Raw genomic sequence first — 18258 nt, 5'->3', positions numbered from 1 at the left:
TTGTCCTTTTTCCAGTTTCTATTGTTGACTTCTACATTTCTCCCATTGAGTTGCAGGCTATTTGAGCCGTCAGCAGTTTTTGAATAACCGTAGGGATACAATACGATAGGTATCATCCATCACCGATCGAATTACCATGTAACCATGCACGCCATCCGATCCCATGCCGGAAAATCGAGCAAAGCGGAAAACAGAGTAGGCCCGAGCAGGACAGGAGACACAGCATATCCCACATATACTGTACATGCAGAAACACGCCAAGGAGATCATAACTACAATGGAAGAAGGTGCAGAATGCCTGCGACGCCATGCCATGCCATGCCATGCTACCTACTCACCCACCACGCCCACAAAAACCAGAGCCCCCATTCCTCCTGTTCAAGAACCCCCACCGAGAAATATTCACCTACCTCCCCCTCTCGTAACCCTCAACGCCCTCTCCAACCCCAACACCCTCAGACTCTTGCCCCTGCCCAACCTCCCCCTCATCAGTCCCCCAGCAGGCACGTACGCGTCGTCCCAGAAGCGAAACACGGCCTTCATGTCGCGGGGCACGCCCTCGAGCACGACGGTGCAGACGGGCAGGAAGGGTCTATCTTCCTCGGACACGGCGAGGATGCTGTAGTCCTGCGCGAAGAGGAGGGCCGTGGCGAAGGCGTGCGGTTGCGCGCTGGTGAGGGGGCCGAGGATGCTGTACCAGATCATCATTAGCTTATTCAAGTTCCGAAAAAAGTGTTGTCTATCCATGGGTAGGGGGAAGGAGGAGCGGAGACAGGAAAAGGGACGTACATGTACACCTCGAAGAACGCATCCAGCACATAGACCCCCTCGGGCTCCAAATCGCGCTGCACAAACGGCATAATCTCCACCACCTTTGTCGTAATCCCTCCTCCGGGACTCATCGGGCTCTTGGGCGTGACAGGCGTCTGCGGCCTCTGTTCAGCATTTGCCTTCGCGGCGTGTAGGGTTCCGGATGCCGTGACGACGGGGTTGGACGGTGGTGCTACTGCTGCGGCTCCCTGCCACGACGGCCTCCTCAGCAGCGGCGCAAAGAAAGAGCTCACCTGCAGACTCTGGCCCCAGCCGGACCCTCCTGCTCCTCCCGAGCCAGTTTGATACTGCTCCACCTTGAACAGCCTCGCGCGGTACTTGTCGCAACTCGCTTTATACCGCCAGTGATCCGCCGAGCGGGGAATCGCCGGTCCCTTCTTCGCGGACCCGGCGTCCTCAGCAGGAGGAAACGCATCCAAAAACGCCTGCGGCTCTTTTCCCTCCTCAATCTCGTCCAGGTCGCCGTTGGCGAGGAGATCCATCCCGATGAGTCGTGCGCCGGATACCTCCTCCGCCGAACACCCTCTTCCCGTCCAGATGAACACCTTGCCGCTCTGCGTGGGGACAATATACGCGAACCCAGAGCACAAGCTCTTCAGACTAAACTCCACCTCGTCAAAAGCGATGTGTCCTAGATGTTTCCGCCCACAGAGCATATACTCGGTGCTCTTCCCCGGCCGCGACCCCCGGCGCGTAATCACAATCCCCCCGAGCGCCTCGAAGAAATTCGGCGTCTCCTTTCCCTGCCGTAGCACCAGCAACTTCGCCTGGTTCTGCTTCGCCGTCGTGCGGGCAAAGAGCTGTGCATCTTCGAGCGTGGGGTCGGCCACCCCGTTACCAGCCCAGAGATAAACTTCGGTGTGTCTGGCGCCCTTGGAGTCGCTGAAGGTGTGCGTGCAGAGGTACATGGAGTCTTGGAAGAGGACGTGTTCTTCCTGCGGGGGGATGGCGAGGAGTTTGCCATCGCCCGTGATTTCTTGCATTTGCCTGCGGAGGGAGCGGATTTTGGCGCTGGGGCTGAGGTCGAGGGGCGGGGACTTGAGGATGTGCGTCGTGTCGATGTGCGAGGGGAGTTCGCCCGTGGTTATGGGCGGCTCGTCGAAGAATTGGGCGAGCAGTTCTTCTGTGGAACCGGGTGCGGGCTTGGGGGGCGCTTCGAAGGGTTCGGATTTCGGACGATTGCCACTGGCGGGAGGGGATATGGGATAGGTCTTGGGCGCCTCTATTTTGGGTGGGCTCGATTCCCTTGACCGGGCTCCAACCAGTCCGCCGAAACTGCTCGCGAAACTCCCTAGACCAAGGCCTACAGGATTGGATGTGCGCGCCTCGGTTTTGGGTTGTGGCTTTTCAGTCACTTCCTCAGATCGGCTGAGCCCAGCCTCCTCCATTGCTTTTTGCTCATCTGCCCTTGTAGGTAGCTTTACGGGGGACCTGGTTCGTGTAGCGGTTGAGGATGAAGTAGCAGATTGCCGGCCCCACAGTGCTGTAGCGTTCTTTACCGAGAATCGAGAAGAGGTGTCAGCCTCCTTCGTGGGAGATGCATCGCCGTTCGACGTGGGTATTTCCTGCAGGCCAGGCGTCGGCTTCGCAGCCTCGGATGTCGCTGGTGGAGATGGCAGCGGTTTCGAGGCTCTCCAAGTCGCAGCAGCTTTCGGAGAGGGGACGGGTGACTGCGGTTTCTCTGTGCTAGACCCGCTCGAAGGTTGTTTGACGTCGCCGGAGACTCTTCTTATCAGATCCAGAGAAGGCTTCTTCCGGGGCACGTCAGGCGAGCTGGACTTCTCCGCCTTCTTGGAAACTTCAGACTTGGAGGATGTGTCTGAGATTTCAAGCTTTCGTGCCACTTCGTGTGATTTGGACGGAGTACCCGGTTTCTCAGCCTTCCTTGGTAACTCCGGGGACTTAGAAGGTGTTTCAACCTTCTCTATCTTTCTCGAAAGCTCATGCGACTTGGTCGGAGTTTCCGGTTTCGACTTGATCGAATCCCGCGCCGAAGTAACCTTTGCCGCTGGCTCTTCCTGTATCGCTTTTGCATCCTTTAGGCTGGCGCTCGAATTTCGGAACTCCGTGGTTTTCGGCAGACTGGTAGCCACAGGCGCGACCTTCTGTGGAGTCACTGGCTCCTTCTCCTTCGCCGCTTGCTTCGCAGCCGGAGCCCGCCTCTTTGGACCCCTTGCTCTCCCCTTAGTCATGTGGGTCAATTCAGGAGCAGGGCCAGCCTTCTCCTCTGCTACTGCTCTCGTGTTTGATCCTTGAGGGCTGTCTTGAGATGACGGGGATGACGAAGGCGCCGTGGCCATGGGGGGAGGGCCACGGGCAAGTAAGCCAGCTAGCGCAGGGTTAAACCGATCTGCCAGCTTGCTAGGCTTTGCGGATTGAACAGATGACAGCGATGGTGGTGATTCAGCCTTCTTTTCAGCCACGTCAAGCTCTGGGGAACGCAAACTCTTCTTTCGGGTCAGTGCTTCGGGAATGGGCGCAGGCTCAGGCTCCTTTGGCGGGGGTACTCTGCTGATGCTGTCCGACCTCCCCAGCAGCTTCCTTTTTGCTATTGCCTCGGGCGTGGTAGGATTTGAAGCGGGTATGTCTGGCTTCTTCAGAGCTGCTGAGCCGTTCTCTTGCGCCTTGGCCAACATGGCGGCCTTCTTGGAGACCAAACTGTCCCTGAACTCATCTCTTCGGGCGGAAGGCTGAGGTCCACCAGATACTGCTAGTGCTGATTTTCCGCGAAGGATGTTGTCCTTGAGAGTGTCCGGTGCTACATAGTTCTTCGTCTCGGCCTTCTTCAACCGGCCAAACACGTTCTGGAACTCGGAGAGTTCGTTCGAGCCGCTCTTTGGCTGTTCAGGAGCAACTTGCCGCGATCGCAAGCCTGCGCGGAAGTCTTTCTTGGGTGGTGTATCCGGTTTGGATTTTGTTGTGGGTGGAGCAGCTGTGGTTTTCTTGATGGTTGCAGAAGCTAATGAAGATGGCTTTGGAGGTGTCTGTGTGATCTGAGCTGCCGTTGACTCTTTCGTGCTCACCGGTTGCTGCTCCTCTTGTGGCTCCTCTTTCGGGTTGCACATCTCCTTGGGCACGTCGTTTGGTTTGGGCTCCTCCTCTGGCTGCTTTTCGGGCGCAGGTTCATCCCTCACGGCAGCTGTTGGTTTAGGCGATAGTATAGGTTTAGGCTTTGGCGATTCTTTCGCAGGCTCCGCAACGTCCGCTCGTTTCAAACCTTCAGCTATGCGTGCACTAACAGGCCTCAACTGCACCTCCTTGATAGGCGAGCTCCTCCCTGAGGCACTACTGTCTGCCGGCGGGCTCTGCAGCGGGTTACTTTTCCCCATGTCCACGCTGCCCTTTTCCTGCCTCTTCCGATTAATCTCGGCCATCCATGACGGCTGCTGAGGCGGTGGCTGTTTCGGTTTCGGGGATTCGGGTTTACTCAGCGCGCTTTCTAGCCAGCTCGACTTTGTGGGACTCCAGCGTTTGGCAGGGCTCGGAGGGTCGGCGTCATCGTGGGGCCGGTTGTCCTCGCTGAATGTCGATGCGACGGATTTGCTTCGACTATGTCGTGGCAGGGCGGGACGAGCGAAATCTGTGTCCTTCTTGGGATCCGTTTCTCCCAGGCCTTTCGTGATGGTGATGTTGCTGGCGCTTGACGCCGGACGCGAGGAGGGCTCGATAGAGTTATCCCTGCTCAAACTGCTGGGTCTCTCTATTCTGGACGCTGCACCATATCCGCCCAACGCAACGCTGACTCGATTGCTCATTGTAGAGTTCTGTCTATTTAGGGGCTGAGGAGTCTGCGTGCTCCATCTCTTGCTCACACTGTCGCTGCGCTTGAGCATGGCGCTTTGGACGAACCCGCCCATTCCCTTTGTTGGAGACACAGGGCGGTCTGTCCGCTCGGGAGATATCCTCCCTTGCGTCGGGGACATGGCCAAAGTGCGCGGAGAGCCGGCGTGGTCTCCGCCGTCAACGGGCGTGCCTTGCTCCGAAGGCGGGGCAAACTTCTGCGAGTCGAGAACTGGAAGCGGGGACCTTGTTTTGGCTACGGTCTCTGCATCGCCGCCCGAAATGGATGTATTCGTTGAGAAGCGGTTGCTGAACGCTGCGCTTCCTCGAACGGAACTGGCGCGCGAAGGGGAGACGGAGCGCGGTGTTTCCGGAGGTGGGCTTGCAAGATCGCGATCCGCGCTGGCGGTAGAGGGCATGCCCGGCAATTGCCTTCGCGTAGATATTGACCCTATGTCTGAGAGATTCTCGTCTTGGTTGCGCCGGTACGCTGCAGAGCCAATACCGCGATCAGGCGTCTGTCTAAACCATGTAGGGTCCTTGCTGCTCAGTGACTGGGCGATTTGGGCTCTGGAAGGCGTCGGGGAGGCGGCGGGAGACGAGGGTTCTGAAGGCTCTTGTTGCGGTGGGGGAAAGGATGTCCTGTCGGGAGACGTCGAGGTTGACATTCCTGACAGAGGTCTCCGTATGCTGCCCGTGCCCGATTGCGGTCTCCGCTGCCACGAGAGGGTGCCTGAGCGCCCCAATGCGGCCGCACTTGGAGTGGGCTTCTTCGGTTCGAGGTCCTCGAGGGCTTGCGCTGGGTTGGAGCCCGTCAGGCGCTGGAGCGAGGCATCTCGAGCGGCCTGCTGCGATGAAGAAGGTTCCATGACTGGGGTAGGAGTGTCGGACAGTTTAGGAGTCCCCTCTTCCTTTGTATCTTGCCTCCTGGGCTGTGCGTGCGAGCTCCGCGGTGTCTGTTGCGGTGGGGTGGGCTTTTCGGGGGAGAGGGAGCGGGCGCGTTCTGTTTGCAAACACAGCGACCATCAGCAGAGAGTCCTTAGACCAACAACAGGGCCATGGAAGAGCTTACCTGCTCGCCGCGCTAGTCTCTCGCTGCGACCCTGGATAATCTCCTCCTCGAGCCTGCGTACCCTGTTTTCGTCTTCCTGGTCGCGCTGCTCGCCCAGCTGGCGGATCCGCTCGACGAACTCGGCTGGATCAAGTTTGTCGGCCATGGCTGCGGTGATGTACGAGGGAAGGGGCCCGAGGAGCACAGCTCGCGGGTGCACCGCAACAAGGACAGGCAAAACCGAAGCTGCTGAGGTCGTTGGGAATTGTAGATGGGCTTGGCAGGAACGGGGATATGGGAATTCACGTGGGCGGCCACCGGGACGGTCTTCTGGAGTTTGGGAAGCGAAGCAATGGATCGCCGCGGGGGATGCGGACGAGGGACGAGGGACGGGGGACGGGGGTCAGCGGCCGGGGAGGGATGGCGGAGAGAGAGAGAAGAGGGAGAGTTGAAACAAGTCACGATGGGTCGAACTGGTTGTTCGTTTGGGAAACATGTTGGTGTCCCTTGACGCGCCCACGCTGACAAGGGCGATCCACTTTTGTGAAATCTCAAGTTAGTCTCACGACAGAATCCATGCTTGGAGAAATGATAATAGTCTGATCAGATGGAACATTCGGAGGGGTATTCTCGAGGGCACAATGTATACAATGGAATGTTTCAGAGACACCCGTGGACGCTTTGTTGTTAAACCGCAGTGATTGGATTCAATCTGAACTCGTACCAATTCTAACAAGTCATGCCAGGACCAATCGGTTATTAATACGATTTCCATCCTATTAGAAAATGCTTCAAAAGAGGAACAGCCTTGCCTTTGCATCCTCGACCACCCACCTCAATCCCTCGTGCAAATTCATCCCCGTCATTGCACTGCACGCCATGATGGTCCACTTGTGTGTCTTGATGGCATCCAGCTGCAGGCCCTGTTGTGCACCGTCACCATCATCGGCCAGACAACGGGCTTCGTGGACCCACCACCTACCTTGCGGACTTCGTCCTCGGTCATGGCGCCGGGCACATCGCTCTTGTTCTTGAACACGAGCAGGCTGGCTCCCGCTAGACGCTGTGAACAAAATGAGTACATGGGATTCTGTGATGGGAGGAGAGGAGATACGTACCTCCTCGAGAAGCAGGCCTGCGAGCTCCTGTCTGCAGTCGTCGATGCGCTCGCGGTCCGTGGCATCGACGACCCAGACGAGTGTGTCCGTCTTCTCAAAGTAGTTCTTCCAGTAGGTGCGCAAGGTTTTCTGGCCTCCGACATCCCCTATCCGTCCATGGTCAACACTCGGTCCCTCAATTGTGTCAAAGCTGCCTCGCCTGCCGTACATATATTCAACTTGTATCTTCGCGCGTCATCGTCAGTCTCTTTCACTCTGCAAATGTCTTTTCGTCATGCATACCCGTCATACTCAATCGTCTTGATGATGAAGCCCAAGGTCGGGCTCACGCTATGCACATCCTCATTCATAATCTTCTTCACGATGGTCGTTTTGCCTGCGTTGTCCAGTCCTCTTTATGCTTGCTATTAGTCGTCCCTGGTACCCCGCATCCTGCCACGACAGGGGCATCAACGCACAGCATCAGAATGCGCATCTCCTTGTCCTTTAGGCGTGCTTTTCTTAGTATTGAGAGCATCGCGGGATGTGGGTGCGTGTGATTGTTGTCATTCGCGCTGCTGGAGGGTGCAGAGTGTTTGTGGTGAGGAGAGCTCGGCTAGACTTGCCGTAGGACGACGTGTGGATCCCGAATTAGACGACAGGTGAAGGATATGGTCGTGTTAGCCCAGGAAGTAAAGAGTAGTAATGCCACAATGGGTATGTTTGATGACTGCTGACATTCATTCTAGGAGAGCAAGGGCTTGAAGCCTGCTGGAAACTCGAACAAACGTATCATAAACAAACCTACACTTATTGGATAAAGATATCCCAAATCCCGTGTATTCGAGTCCAACAAGTCCCAGTAGGAGAACCGTATCTAGCAAACAGATTATCTGGCTCCCCCGAAGAGAGACAACCCAGTTTCTGGATTGTGCACCAAACGGTGGCATCTGATTCTCGCTGACGTCGTTCGGCGGTGTTACATGACAATAGGACCGCATGGCCCAACCGTTACCTTCACCTCCCGGGTATTGATCTCCTATTGTACTCTTCACTTCCATTGTCATCACCGATAGAATAGGACCTGTGGAAAACGGGCGACGGAGGTTTGCGGGCGAGACTTGGGACGGGCAAAAGGTAAAAGGGATCACCGCCGTTCGACGCTTCCCTTTCCACTTCGGGCTTCGGCTACCACGTGCACTATATAAAACATCAGGGCACCACCTGCACCTTCTCTCCTCCCCTCTTCTCCTTCTTTCCTCCACTCCTCCTCCCCTCCACTCCTCTTCTCTCTCCTCTTCTCCCTCGCGAACCACGACCGCCTTCTCCACCCCGCTGCGCTTCTCTGGCGCCTCTGTCAAGAGTCGTTTGCTCGTCCCTCTCACTTGCAAGTGGCCCCGCATTCCCTCCAGTCACCGTCCATCCGCTGCGACACCCAGGTCGCCAGACAGACACTCATCCAAAGTCTCGCGTCACTCACTGACGACGCCGGCACCTCCATCCGAGACATGGCCGCCTACGCCCTGTGCTCGCGCGAGTCGGCCTACTCGAACATGGCCAATCCACTGCCCACCGACAAAAACTCCTCTAGCCCAGCGCTTCGTTCTGGTCCAAACGTACGTTGTATTTGCTTTCGTTGCCCGTGCGGTCCTGGCACCACCGTTTGCCCTTCATTTCCCCTAACTCCCCCACATTTGTTCACTCACGAATGCCGTCTCTTCACCCTCACCTTCACACGCGCGTTTGCCGACCCCGTACTAATTCACTCGCAGACTCCTCGCAAGGGCAACAAAAAGTGGATCCCGATGTCACTCGCTGATGATACTCAGCACTCGCAACTGCTAACGTCACCGCTACCATCCACCAACCCCAACGCCGGTACTTCGAACTCGCCCTCTCCAAACATGACCAACGCAAACACCAATAACGAGCGCATCTACGTCCCACCTCACCTGCGCGCAAAGTCTTCCTCACCACAAGAGTCCACTCCTCCGCCGGCAACGGAGAAGACCGCCGATGAGATGCCAGCTTCGATACCTGCTCACTTGCGTAAAAGGTCGACTCCCTCTCCAGTTACCCCGCCTGATTCATCCCAGAAAACTGCGAGTTCGATTCCCGCCCATCTACGCAAGAGGTCAACCACTCCTTTGGCGCCGACAACTTTGCCTTCTCCTCAAACATCCGCTTCTCCCGCGGCAGCAGTCTCGCAAGCTTTTGCAAAGCTGGAGTCTCCAGTGGACGGAACCTCCCCTCAGCCCGCTGCTTCTCCGGCTGCCGCCGTGTCGCAAGCCCTCTCAAAACCTGTATCCCCCGCTGAGCCAGCACCTGAGCCAGCACCCGCCCCGTGGGATCCGAATGGAGATTTGCCGAACTGGGATGCAGCTACAGTGGGAAAAGACCCGTCAAGGGGACCCAGGAATCGTAGACCGTACTTCCGAAACAACAACGCGCCACCTTCACCACCTGATACTGTCCGTGGACCTCACAGAAACAGTTCACGTCGTAACGGGCCGCCGCGCAAATCCCATTGGATCAAGAACAGAGACTTGAAACCACGCCCGGATGACGAGAGTGATGGAGGCGCCTACGTTGATCCGTCGTGGGCTGTGCAACAAGATGACCGAGACGATCCAGACTACGATGTCAAGAAGCTGGTGGATTGGAATGGGAACTGGTTGCCAGGAGAGGTTGACTGGGAGGGCCGTGCATCGTTCGACTATGACTACGCTCGCGGCTCGCGTATCAACAAATGGCTCTCTGGTATCGAGTTGGCTTATGATATTCGTTATGATGGCCCGGGCGTGGACCGCTTTCACGGCGATTATGGATGGGTGCCCATGCCGGCATACCCGGAAGAAGACCTTGAAGACTATGACGATCGACTGAAAGCATTGGAGGAGTGGACATCAGCAGGCGACGTTGTTCTCCGTCATTGGATTCCGAGACAGATTGATGGCGCCTCGCCCCAAGCTTTCTGGCGCAGTTACCCCATGCGAGCTCCAGCCCCTTTGAGCGATGTCGACCTGAACGAAATCCCTCCATTTTGGGAGACGTTTGATGGCGAGGACTTCTGCCTCCTCAGCCCCTTCGACGTGCAAACTCACCGTCTCAAGGAGGACGAGGGTCGTCGGGAACTCAACGACTGCGTCAACGATCTCATCGCACGCAAGGCGCGCGGAGACCAGGAACGGATAGAAAGGATCATGAAGAGGAGAAATCGGCCCTCTAGTCCAGTGCCATCGATCTTTGCGCATAACAGCATGAGGCCTGCCGCCAATATCTACCTGCGTCCCGTGAAGGCCACAGACGCTCCCCAGATCATGGACATCTACAACCATTACATCAAAACCAGCGTCGTCACCCAAGAGTTCCAGGAGCGCTCCTTGGCGGACATGGTTAACCGAATCGAGAGTATCATGCAGCATAACTTGCCTTGGATTGTCGCGGTGCACAAGGGGAATACTCGTGGGCGCCGGAACCGCGTTCTATTCTCAGCCGAGAACATTGTTGGGTTTGCGTATCTAGACGGTGAGCATCTTTTGGTCGCACATACTCACCTCGATCGCATCTAACTCAAGACAGAGTACAGCCATCACGGCTCCATCTACCGCTTCACGGCCGACCTCCAGATCTTTGTCCATCAGGACCATCTCCACCATGGCATTGGAAAATGTCTGTTGGACCGCCTTCTTTCCATGGTCCACACCGGTTACCTACCGAAGAGCGGCTATGAATGGGCTTGTCATGGCGAGTACCTGAAGCACGGTTGCTCTCGCCGCGTCAAGGTCGTCACTGTTCATTATCCATATGCCAGCAATGATAAGGGTGAAGCGGATCTCAAGAAGATGAATAGGTTTTTGAAGTTTTTTGGATTCAGGAAAGCAGGACATTTGCGTAACGTGGCGTACAAGTATGGCAACGTGTGAGTGCTCCTTCGGGGTGTATATGTTCTCAGAGATACTGATGGTGTACAGTATCGACGTTGCACCTTTCCAGATTGTCACGTCGGAATCGATCGACGCTGATCGGCAGCCCGACGACCCTTTGTGAGCGAGTTCAGCGGTCCACCAAGTTCTGCGCGCTGGGTAGACTCTTACGGTGTAGACCTTGCGACACCATAGCGCACGCTCTCAATGCCGACACATCTGGGCGCCTATACCTTAACTCAGCACGGCGTACTCCGTTACACTCAACAAGAGTCCAACTGACTAATAGGCGACTTCTTTCCCGTGGCGGTCCTTATTACTTGGACGATGTTTGCCTCTAGGTTTTGCTTTGCTTTCTTCCTTTACTGGATTCGTGTTTTTCCTTGCTCCCTCGACTCTGAGAATACGTCGGAGTCCTCTGCGGACTCACTTTCGCGGACTCATCTGCACGGAGTGTGGGGATCATACTATACATGAGTCCGCTTATTCTGGCGCTATGGATGGAAGGGTAATAGTTCTGGGTGGACGGGATGGAATCAAATTGCAAAGACTGGAGGGAATGATGACGAGGGGGGTTTCGAGAAGTAATTCAAGGGGTAATGGAAATGGATGAGTATGACGGTTTTGAATGTTGCTATACGTGAAGTGAAGTGAAGCGAATTGTCCGCTTTGGTATGACAATATGTGATGTTCAGGCCAGCTCGATTGAAACTGCTCCGAGGATTCCTCCAATCTGATGGGTCACTTTACGGATTGCCTCACCGACTCATTGAAAAAGATTGCTCCAAACACTTCTCTAAGGATCCCTTCCACGATTCCTTGCCCCTGAACACGGAATGCCCGAATGCAATCGCCACAGACGGCACACGGGCAGAATAGATAGATCTCAGACATATTCCATGTACCTAGATCCGTACCTTTTCCTTCCCTCCGCCCTCCATCTATCTGCTACCCCCTATCAGGATCCCCGATATAAAACGCCAGCCAGCCAGCACAATAACGATCCCACACACAAAAAAGAGAGAATAGGTAAAAATTGGTATCCACTCATCATCACCTCATCACCCTACACCTCCCCATTGGCATATCACACCCTCTCGATATCACACCCTCCCGATATCACACCCTCCAGATATCACACCCTCCCCATATCATCCCCTCCCCATATCACCCCAACCCCTCCTTCCCTCCCTATAGTACTACATAGCTCCCCCTACCTACCTACCGCCACAACCCACTAACGACCTCGACCCCCCTCTCCACCACGGCCTTGACGCGCGCCTTGAGCGCCGCAGAGCTCGACTCGACGTCCAGATCCTCCAGCCACACCTTGGCCTCGTATTTGCCGCCGTCGAAGCGGATCTTGATTCCGGGAACTGGGATGCCGAGGCTGTGCAGGCGTTTGAGTTCCTGGGCGTCGGCGGGGGAGATGGAGGGCGTGGGAGTTGAGGTAGGGGCGGAAGGGGAGTGTGGCGGGCGGCCTGCGACGGTGAAGGGCGGTTCTGATGGCGATGACGATGGTCCTGTTGTTGTCGTTTCTTGCTGTACGGCCTGTGTTCCATTCGTCATTACCACGTCCTTCTCCCCCCCTCCTCCTCCGCCACCATCATCACCAAGCGATTTCCCTTCCGCCTGCACATGCGCCGCCGGCGTCCGCGGCAGCTCAATCGGCGACACGGCGTCGGCGCCGAACTGCGCCTCGAGGAACATGAGCAGCCGCGCGAGCCGCGTCGCGGGGTCCGGCGTCTTGAGCGGGTGCGGCTGCTTGAAGCGGAGGCCGAGTTTCTGGGCGGCTATGTCGTCGTCGTCTTGCGGAGCCCGTGCGTGTGTGTGTGTGTGGGTGTGCGAGTGCGAGTGCGAGTGCGTACGCGACGATTCTGGAGGGAAAAAGTGGTTAGCATATCGCACATATCTCCCTCTCCCTCTCCCTCTCCCTCCCTCTCCTCCCAAGAATGGAAAAAAAAAAATATGAAAGGGGGACATACGTCTCACCGCCGCAGGCGAACTCTCGACCGTGAACAACACGGCCAAGACGGCATCCGCGATGCCATCGTTAATCATATTGCCCTCCCACTCGACCTCGACCCTCCCGCCGCCGGGCCTGCAATACACCGTCACGCAATCCATGACGCGGAACGCCTTTGTCGTGCGCTGCACCTCCTCATCCGCCTCTTCTTTTTTTCGAGCATGTCCGTTCCCATGCGCATTCCCATTCACGGCAGCAGCCTCCTCCTTGCCCGAGATGGCCGCATCCGTAATGTCCAGCTCCGTAATGGCGCCAAAGGTCCCCTCGAGCGCCCAGCGAATCAGATCGACGCCCGCCGCCGACAGCGTCAAGTGCTCTCTACACACGACCGTCGTCGTCGTCAGGACGGCATACTCCTTCAGGTCCTCGGGCGCCATGAGGCTGATCTTGAAATCGTCGTTCTGGATCAGCACGCCCGAGATGGGATTCGCCTGGTCCTGCTGCTGCTGCTCTTGTCCATCCTGCTCGTGCTCCTGCTCCTTACCCTCTAGTACCATGGGCTCGCCATTTTCCTCTTCAGATTTGGGCTTCTTGAGATGATGATTCGGCGGCAGAGGCGGCGGAATCGACGACGCGAGCTTGCCCACCACCTTGGCGACCTTGTCGGATTTGAAGGGGATGCGGAGTTGCTCGCAGTTTGCGGGGGAGAAGATTTTGGTCGGCACGGCTTTCTGGGCGTTGAAGCTGAGGAGTTTGGATTTCAGGCGCGTCATGTTGCCCTTTTCGCCGTGGACGAGTATCTAGGCGTCATGTTAGCCTTTCTTCTTCTTCATCATCATCTTCTGCTTCTGATTCGTAAAGGGGTGGACGGATCTGGCGACTTACGACGACGGGCGCGGCCACCTCCTGCACAAACTCCATGTTCTCCTTGCCGTCGACGTGGGCCGCGAAACTGAACTCCTGCACCGTGCAGCGCCGCGGAATCATGATCTGTTCGCCCTCTCTGTGGCCCGGTCTTCGCGCGGTATTCGTCGCGCCTCTCTGCGTAATCGCTGGAATCTGATCCGGCTCGTGCACAATCTGCTTCGCCATGGTGCCCTCGACCGAGTAGCCCGTGATGATGACGCCGTTCCGGGGATCCGGCGCCCATCGCTCCAGCAGCTCGCGCGACGTGCCGGACTGCAGCATACCAGGCGAAGCCAGCATGACGCATCCGCCCACATCGTCGAAGCGCTCCAGGCTCTTGAGGCTTCTCACGAAGCGGAAATCCCACGGTCCGCCTTTGCTGACGTCGCCCGACGCTTCGGCTTCGGCCATGCGCTCCTTGAATAACCTCTTTATGTTGTCGTTCATGGCGGAGACGTACGTCTGGTACACGACCATGCATTTCCGGGCCAGGCTCGAGTTGTAGTAGATGGGTATCTTCTGGTATTCGGGGTGTTTCGCCCAGTACTCGTCGAGGATGAGGAGGAGTTCCTGGGCTCTGCCGAGGGCGAATACGGGTAGGAGCGCGCGGCCTCCGCGGTTCAATATGTCCGTGATGGATTTCATCAGTTGCGTCTCTCGTTGTAGACGGGGCACGTGGGTCGAGATGCCGAAGGTCGACTCGGTTATCAAAACGTCGATTTTGACGTCTTTCGGTACGGCAGCTGACACGAGATGTCGGTCGTCTTCTCGAGAGTAGTCCCCCGTGAACAGGATCTTGAGACCCGCAATCTCGATCAGGAACATGGCGGCGCCGAGGACGTGGCCTGCTGGGTAGGGTGTGATGCGTATGCCGGCGTGGGTGTGTGTGGTGTAGAAGTCGATGGCATCGATCTTGGGGAAGGTGTTGAGGTGATCTGCTTCGGTGTAGACCTGGACCTTGGTCTCGGACGAGTTGGATATGTTGCCCACACGCACCGAGTCTTGTATCAGCCATTTGTAGATGGCTTTTGTCGCGTGGGTCATGTACACTTTGCCTTGGAAGTTTGTCTTTGCGAGGACGTATGGGAGCGAGGCGGCATGGTCGACGTGGAAACTGGAGTTACGGTTAGCTGTGCTATACGACTAGCAGGTTCATGGAGGGACGCATATGGATGGGGGAACGGACAGGGAGTGAGCAGTGGGAGGCACATCATCAGAGTCGAGCAGATATGAAGAAGAAGAAAAAAGATATTCCATTGTTTCTCGTGTACAGGATGTAGCGTCGACGAATGCGCCGCACAGCTCGCCGTCGTCTGTCTGACTGCCAATGATGCGCCTACCCATCCTCCACTATTCGGGGGAGAAGGGAGAAAGAGCCCTGAAAACTTACTGGGAGATCAAGAGCACGTCTACTGTACTGAGATCGAATTCATCGTAGAAAGGCATGGCGGAGAATCCTTCGTAGGCAGGATGCATTCCAGCATCGAGCTATATATGGGCCGTCAGCGAAACAAGCTACACACTTCGGAGATCCGGACCACGCACCATAACTGTCTTCCCCTTGTACTGGATGATATGACAAGACCGTCCAACCTCGTTCCCGCCGCCCAGGCAGAGAAACATAAGCTCGTCGGACGGGTCGACGGGGTCCTCGTCCACGGGCGCCATCGCGGCGAGCTTGCGTTTCGCCGCCATCTCGTTTCGCGGGATCAGTATCTTGCTGACGATGTCATCAGTGCGCTATACGGCGAACACTTCGCGCTCAGAAGCGCACGTTATGAGTGCCCGAAGTGGTGGTGAATGAAGTTTCTAAGTACCGCAGTAGCTTGTCACGCCTCTCTCGCCGTCGTTCATTGTTCGTGTCCAGAGCCGCGGTTTTGCCGAGACGCGCACGGACGTCGTCGCTCTTGCAGCTTCGTGCCTCTCTCTCCCTCCCCAACAGCCTCCCATTATTCTGCCTACCCTCTGCAGTTCAACACCATCCCCATCGCCTTTCCACAGCCTCTGCGACCTATCTCATTACCGGCCTTCACTCAAGCGCCCCGATGTGCATATAGAACCGCCGTCGCACCGGTCCCCGCGCGCACCCCGCCGTCCATGACACGCCCATAGAGCCGAAGCACGACTCCGCCGTCGCGCGACCACCGAACCTACCTTCACCACCTCCTCCGTCGCCCGCGAACCTTTCCGTCGCTGCTTCCACCATGGCGCATCCTTACAATAGCCAGTACCAGCAAAATCTGGGAAACATGCCTCCGATACAGACCCAAGTCCATCCGCCGCAACAGCAGCAGCAGCAACAGCAGCAGCCTGCCCGCCCCTTCTCCCCGCACTCATACCAGCAATCTCCCAGCGCCATGTCTCCCACCATGAGCGGTATCCCTCCCGCAAAGCGCCAGCGTGTCTCGCCCCATCCGCCGTCGCCCTATACGTCCCCCTTCAGCAACTCACCCTACGCCCCGATGCACTCTCCCTACAGCGCTGGCTCCCCGCAGACGCAGACGCAGACCAACCAGTACTTCGGCCCGCCGCCTCCTTCAGCCACGCCAGCGTATCAGACACCGTCCTTCAACCAGCCTCAGCCATATCATCACCCCAGTGATACGAACTCGCGCTCGCAGCAGACGTCGATGCCACCTCCGAAGGTACCGGCGAGCAAGGCCCAGGAGGGGGAATTGGAGAAGGCGAATGCACGGGACTTGGATGTCAATAATATCAGCGACGTACTTACAGGATCGGGCATCGATTTGCGCGCCGAGGAGGAGTATCTTACTCAATCGTTTGGAGCTCGGAAAGAGGATACTTCATTTTCCCAGACTTCGGGATCCACGCTCTCACCGCATGGCAGCTTCAATCAGTGGGGTCAAGCGGGCGCACATGGAGCCTTCCAGGGCACCGGTCCTCTCAGCCAAAAACCCCTGACCGAAGAGGAATTGAAGGCCGAGCTGCTAAGGAAACATGAGCGAGCTGCCCGTGCCCTAGCAGAGGCTGCACAGGCTCCGCTTACGGATCCCTTCCTGTTGGCGGCCAATGTTAGGCAGCGCATAGCCCAACGCGCCTATCAGCACGGCATACAAGTCAACCTGGAGGGTGTCTTTGATAGAATCCCTGACGCCCCGCAAAACGTGAAGCGTTCCGCTGTCACTGGTCCCAACGGCGAAACCATCATTGCTTTACAGTCGGACAGCCTTCTGAACCAGAATGCTCCGTTTGTGGAGCTCTTATCACTGATCTCGTTAGCCGCGGAGGAGCGGGCGCGCACCGTTCTCGAAGATGCATTTGCCCTGGCCCAAACTCGACAGATCACTTCCCATGGCATTGTCCCGCCCAGTCTGGCTGACATCGCTCAAGCGAACGGAGAGGTCAAGTCAGTTACCGCGTTGCCTACGAATATATCCAAAACCGCGTGGGAGGGCCCGGATGGTGTGGTCAGTACCAAGGCGGTCGCACGCAGTAATCGTGAGTTTGGTGGTTTCAGGGGCTTGAGCCGTTTGCTAATGGCCTGTAGATATCGGTTCAGCTCGACTTCCGACGCCACCCACAGAGGCTCCGCCGACACCTCAGCCGACCATATCCTTTTCAAATCCCATTGCGAATGCTCTCAAGAGGAAAGTGAACGAGGATTATAATTACGAAAAGGCGCGGATTGCAAAGCGCCAGAAACGGCTGCAAGGCTCGGCAGCGGCTACACCAGAGGTACCCTCGGCGGCACCCATCGTGCCCGAGAAGATGACCAAGAAAGAGCGGGATCGGTTGAACAAAGCCGGTCAGACGGAGGAAGTGCTGCACCGCAAGGCGAACGAGACGGCCAGTATGGCTCTCGGTGGCAAGAAGAAATATGCCTGGATGTCAGCGGGTAGCGGTGGTGGAGGCGGTTTCGGATCCGGTGCTTCGACCCCACGTCTGAGTGCCGCTGCGGCGGGTTCTGGTGCTAGTACGCCGGCGCAACCCCAGGTTGACCGCGCGCTGCTCGGCACGAGGAGGAATTACGGTGGACCGCTGGAGTCGTCGGACTATGCGCGTAAGATCCAGATTCGCGATATCATCCACGTGCTGGATCTGGATGGGAAACAGAAGAAGACGCTGGTGTCTATCCTGGCAAGGCTGAAGAGTACGGACAAGGATGAGGACAAGCGGCCGGTGTCTGCGCGTTAGCAGTGGGGTGTCGCTGGTGTTCCGTGGCGACAATTCGAAGGATCTGAAGGATGAGGGGAGGTGATCAACGGGCGTACTCCGTATATGCTTCAGCAATTTGGGGGGGGGGCGGTGGGGGGGTGGTATAGATGGCAAGGGGGAGCCGCTGCGAACCGCTTCCTCAGGAGAGGCTTTCGATTTTTCTTTTTTCCGTTCTGGCTTGTAACATCCTTAACATCAGCGTTGGCGTTGGCGTATTCGTTCTTCCGGACTGGGAACGGCTAGGGATAGGCTCGGATTCAGGAAATTGCATCGGATTTGGGGGTTGGCTATAAAGTACCCCGTAGAAATGCGGTCTTTGGCGCCTAGAAGGGGGATGGGGAAGGTCGAAATGCGACGGGCTTGCAGATTTAATGGCTAGTTTGGTCCGTCCCGTGTGAATGTGATAGAAGGTACTTGTGCTGCGTAGAGTTTTGCGGCTGCGTAGAGCTTTGCGGCTGCATTGGAAGAGTATACTATTGATTGAGTCCTCTCTGGATTTTGGGGGATGTGATGTGTGAGATTGCA

General features: G+C 56.8%; 5 protein-coding genes across 5 annotated transcripts; 2 read left to right on the top strand and 3 right to left on the bottom strand.

Moving 5' to 3' along the window:
• Positions 1-26: 26 nt before the first annotated feature.
• On the bottom strand, positions 27-6138 carry EI97DRAFT_433067 (uncharacterized protein). Its single transcript, XM_033798311.1, has 3 exons — positions 5684-6138; positions 790-5614; positions 27-691 (listed from the first exon to the last, which is right to left on the bottom strand). Exons 1-3 carry the CDS (start codon positions 5826-5828, stop codon positions 403-405), a joined length of 5259 nt encoding a protein of 1752 aa, XP_033654373.1. The 5' UTR covers positions 5829-6138; the 3' UTR covers positions 27-402.
• Positions 6139-6382: 244 nt separating this feature from the next.
• EI97DRAFT_417904 (ADP-ribosylation factor) lies at positions 6383-7297 on the bottom strand (the record flags this gene model as incomplete). The annotated part of the gene is made up of 6 exons (XM_033796939.1): positions 6383-6585; positions 6645-6725; positions 6781-6926; positions 6989-7005; positions 7063-7173; positions 7239-7297. The coding sequence occupies 6 exons, from the start codon at positions 7295-7297 to the stop codon at positions 6454-6456; spliced, it is 546 nt and encodes a 181-aa protein (XP_033654372.1). The 3' UTR covers positions 6383-6453.
• Positions 7298-8547: 1250 nt separating this feature from the next.
• EI97DRAFT_323307 (uncharacterized protein) lies at positions 8548-10989 on the top strand. Its single transcript, XM_033794702.1, has 4 exons — positions 8548-8808; positions 8856-10287; positions 10342-10681; positions 10734-10989. Exons 1-4 carry the CDS (start codon positions 8776-8778, stop codon positions 10807-10809), a joined length of 1881 nt encoding a protein of 626 aa, XP_033654371.1. The 5' UTR covers positions 8548-8775; the 3' UTR covers positions 10810-10989.
• Positions 10990-11870: 881 nt separating this feature from the next.
• Positions 11871-15339, bottom strand: EI97DRAFT_397777 (uncharacterized protein). Its single transcript, XM_033796371.1, has 5 exons — positions 15103-15339; positions 14948-15045; positions 13537-14671; positions 12671-13451; positions 11871-12562 (listed from the first exon to the last, which is right to left on the bottom strand). Exons 1-5 carry the CDS (start codon positions 15250-15252, stop codon positions 11907-11909), a joined length of 2820 nt encoding a protein of 939 aa, XP_033654370.1. The 5' UTR covers positions 15253-15339; the 3' UTR covers positions 11871-11906.
• Positions 15340-15500: 161 nt separating this feature from the next.
• Positions 15501-17817, top strand: EI97DRAFT_466945 (uncharacterized protein). Its single transcript, XM_033801564.1, has 2 exons — positions 15501-17016; positions 17066-17817. The coding sequence occupies exons 1-2, from the start codon at positions 15762-15764 to the stop codon at positions 17710-17712; spliced, it is 1902 nt and encodes a 633-aa protein (XP_033654369.1). The 5' UTR covers positions 15501-15761; the 3' UTR covers positions 17713-17817.
• The last annotated feature ends 441 nt before the right edge of the window (positions 17818-18258 follow it).

The sequence above is a fragment of the Westerdykella ornata genome (genome assembly GCF_010094085.1).
Source record: "Westerdykella ornata strain CBS 379.55 unplaced genomic scaffold EI97scaffold_9, whole genome shotgun sequence".
In the NCBI taxonomy this organism is placed as follows: domain Eukaryota; kingdom Fungi; phylum Ascomycota; class Dothideomycetes; order Pleosporales; family Sporormiaceae; genus Westerdykella; species Westerdykella ornata.
This window is presented reverse-complemented; position numbering and strand designations above follow the sequence as displayed.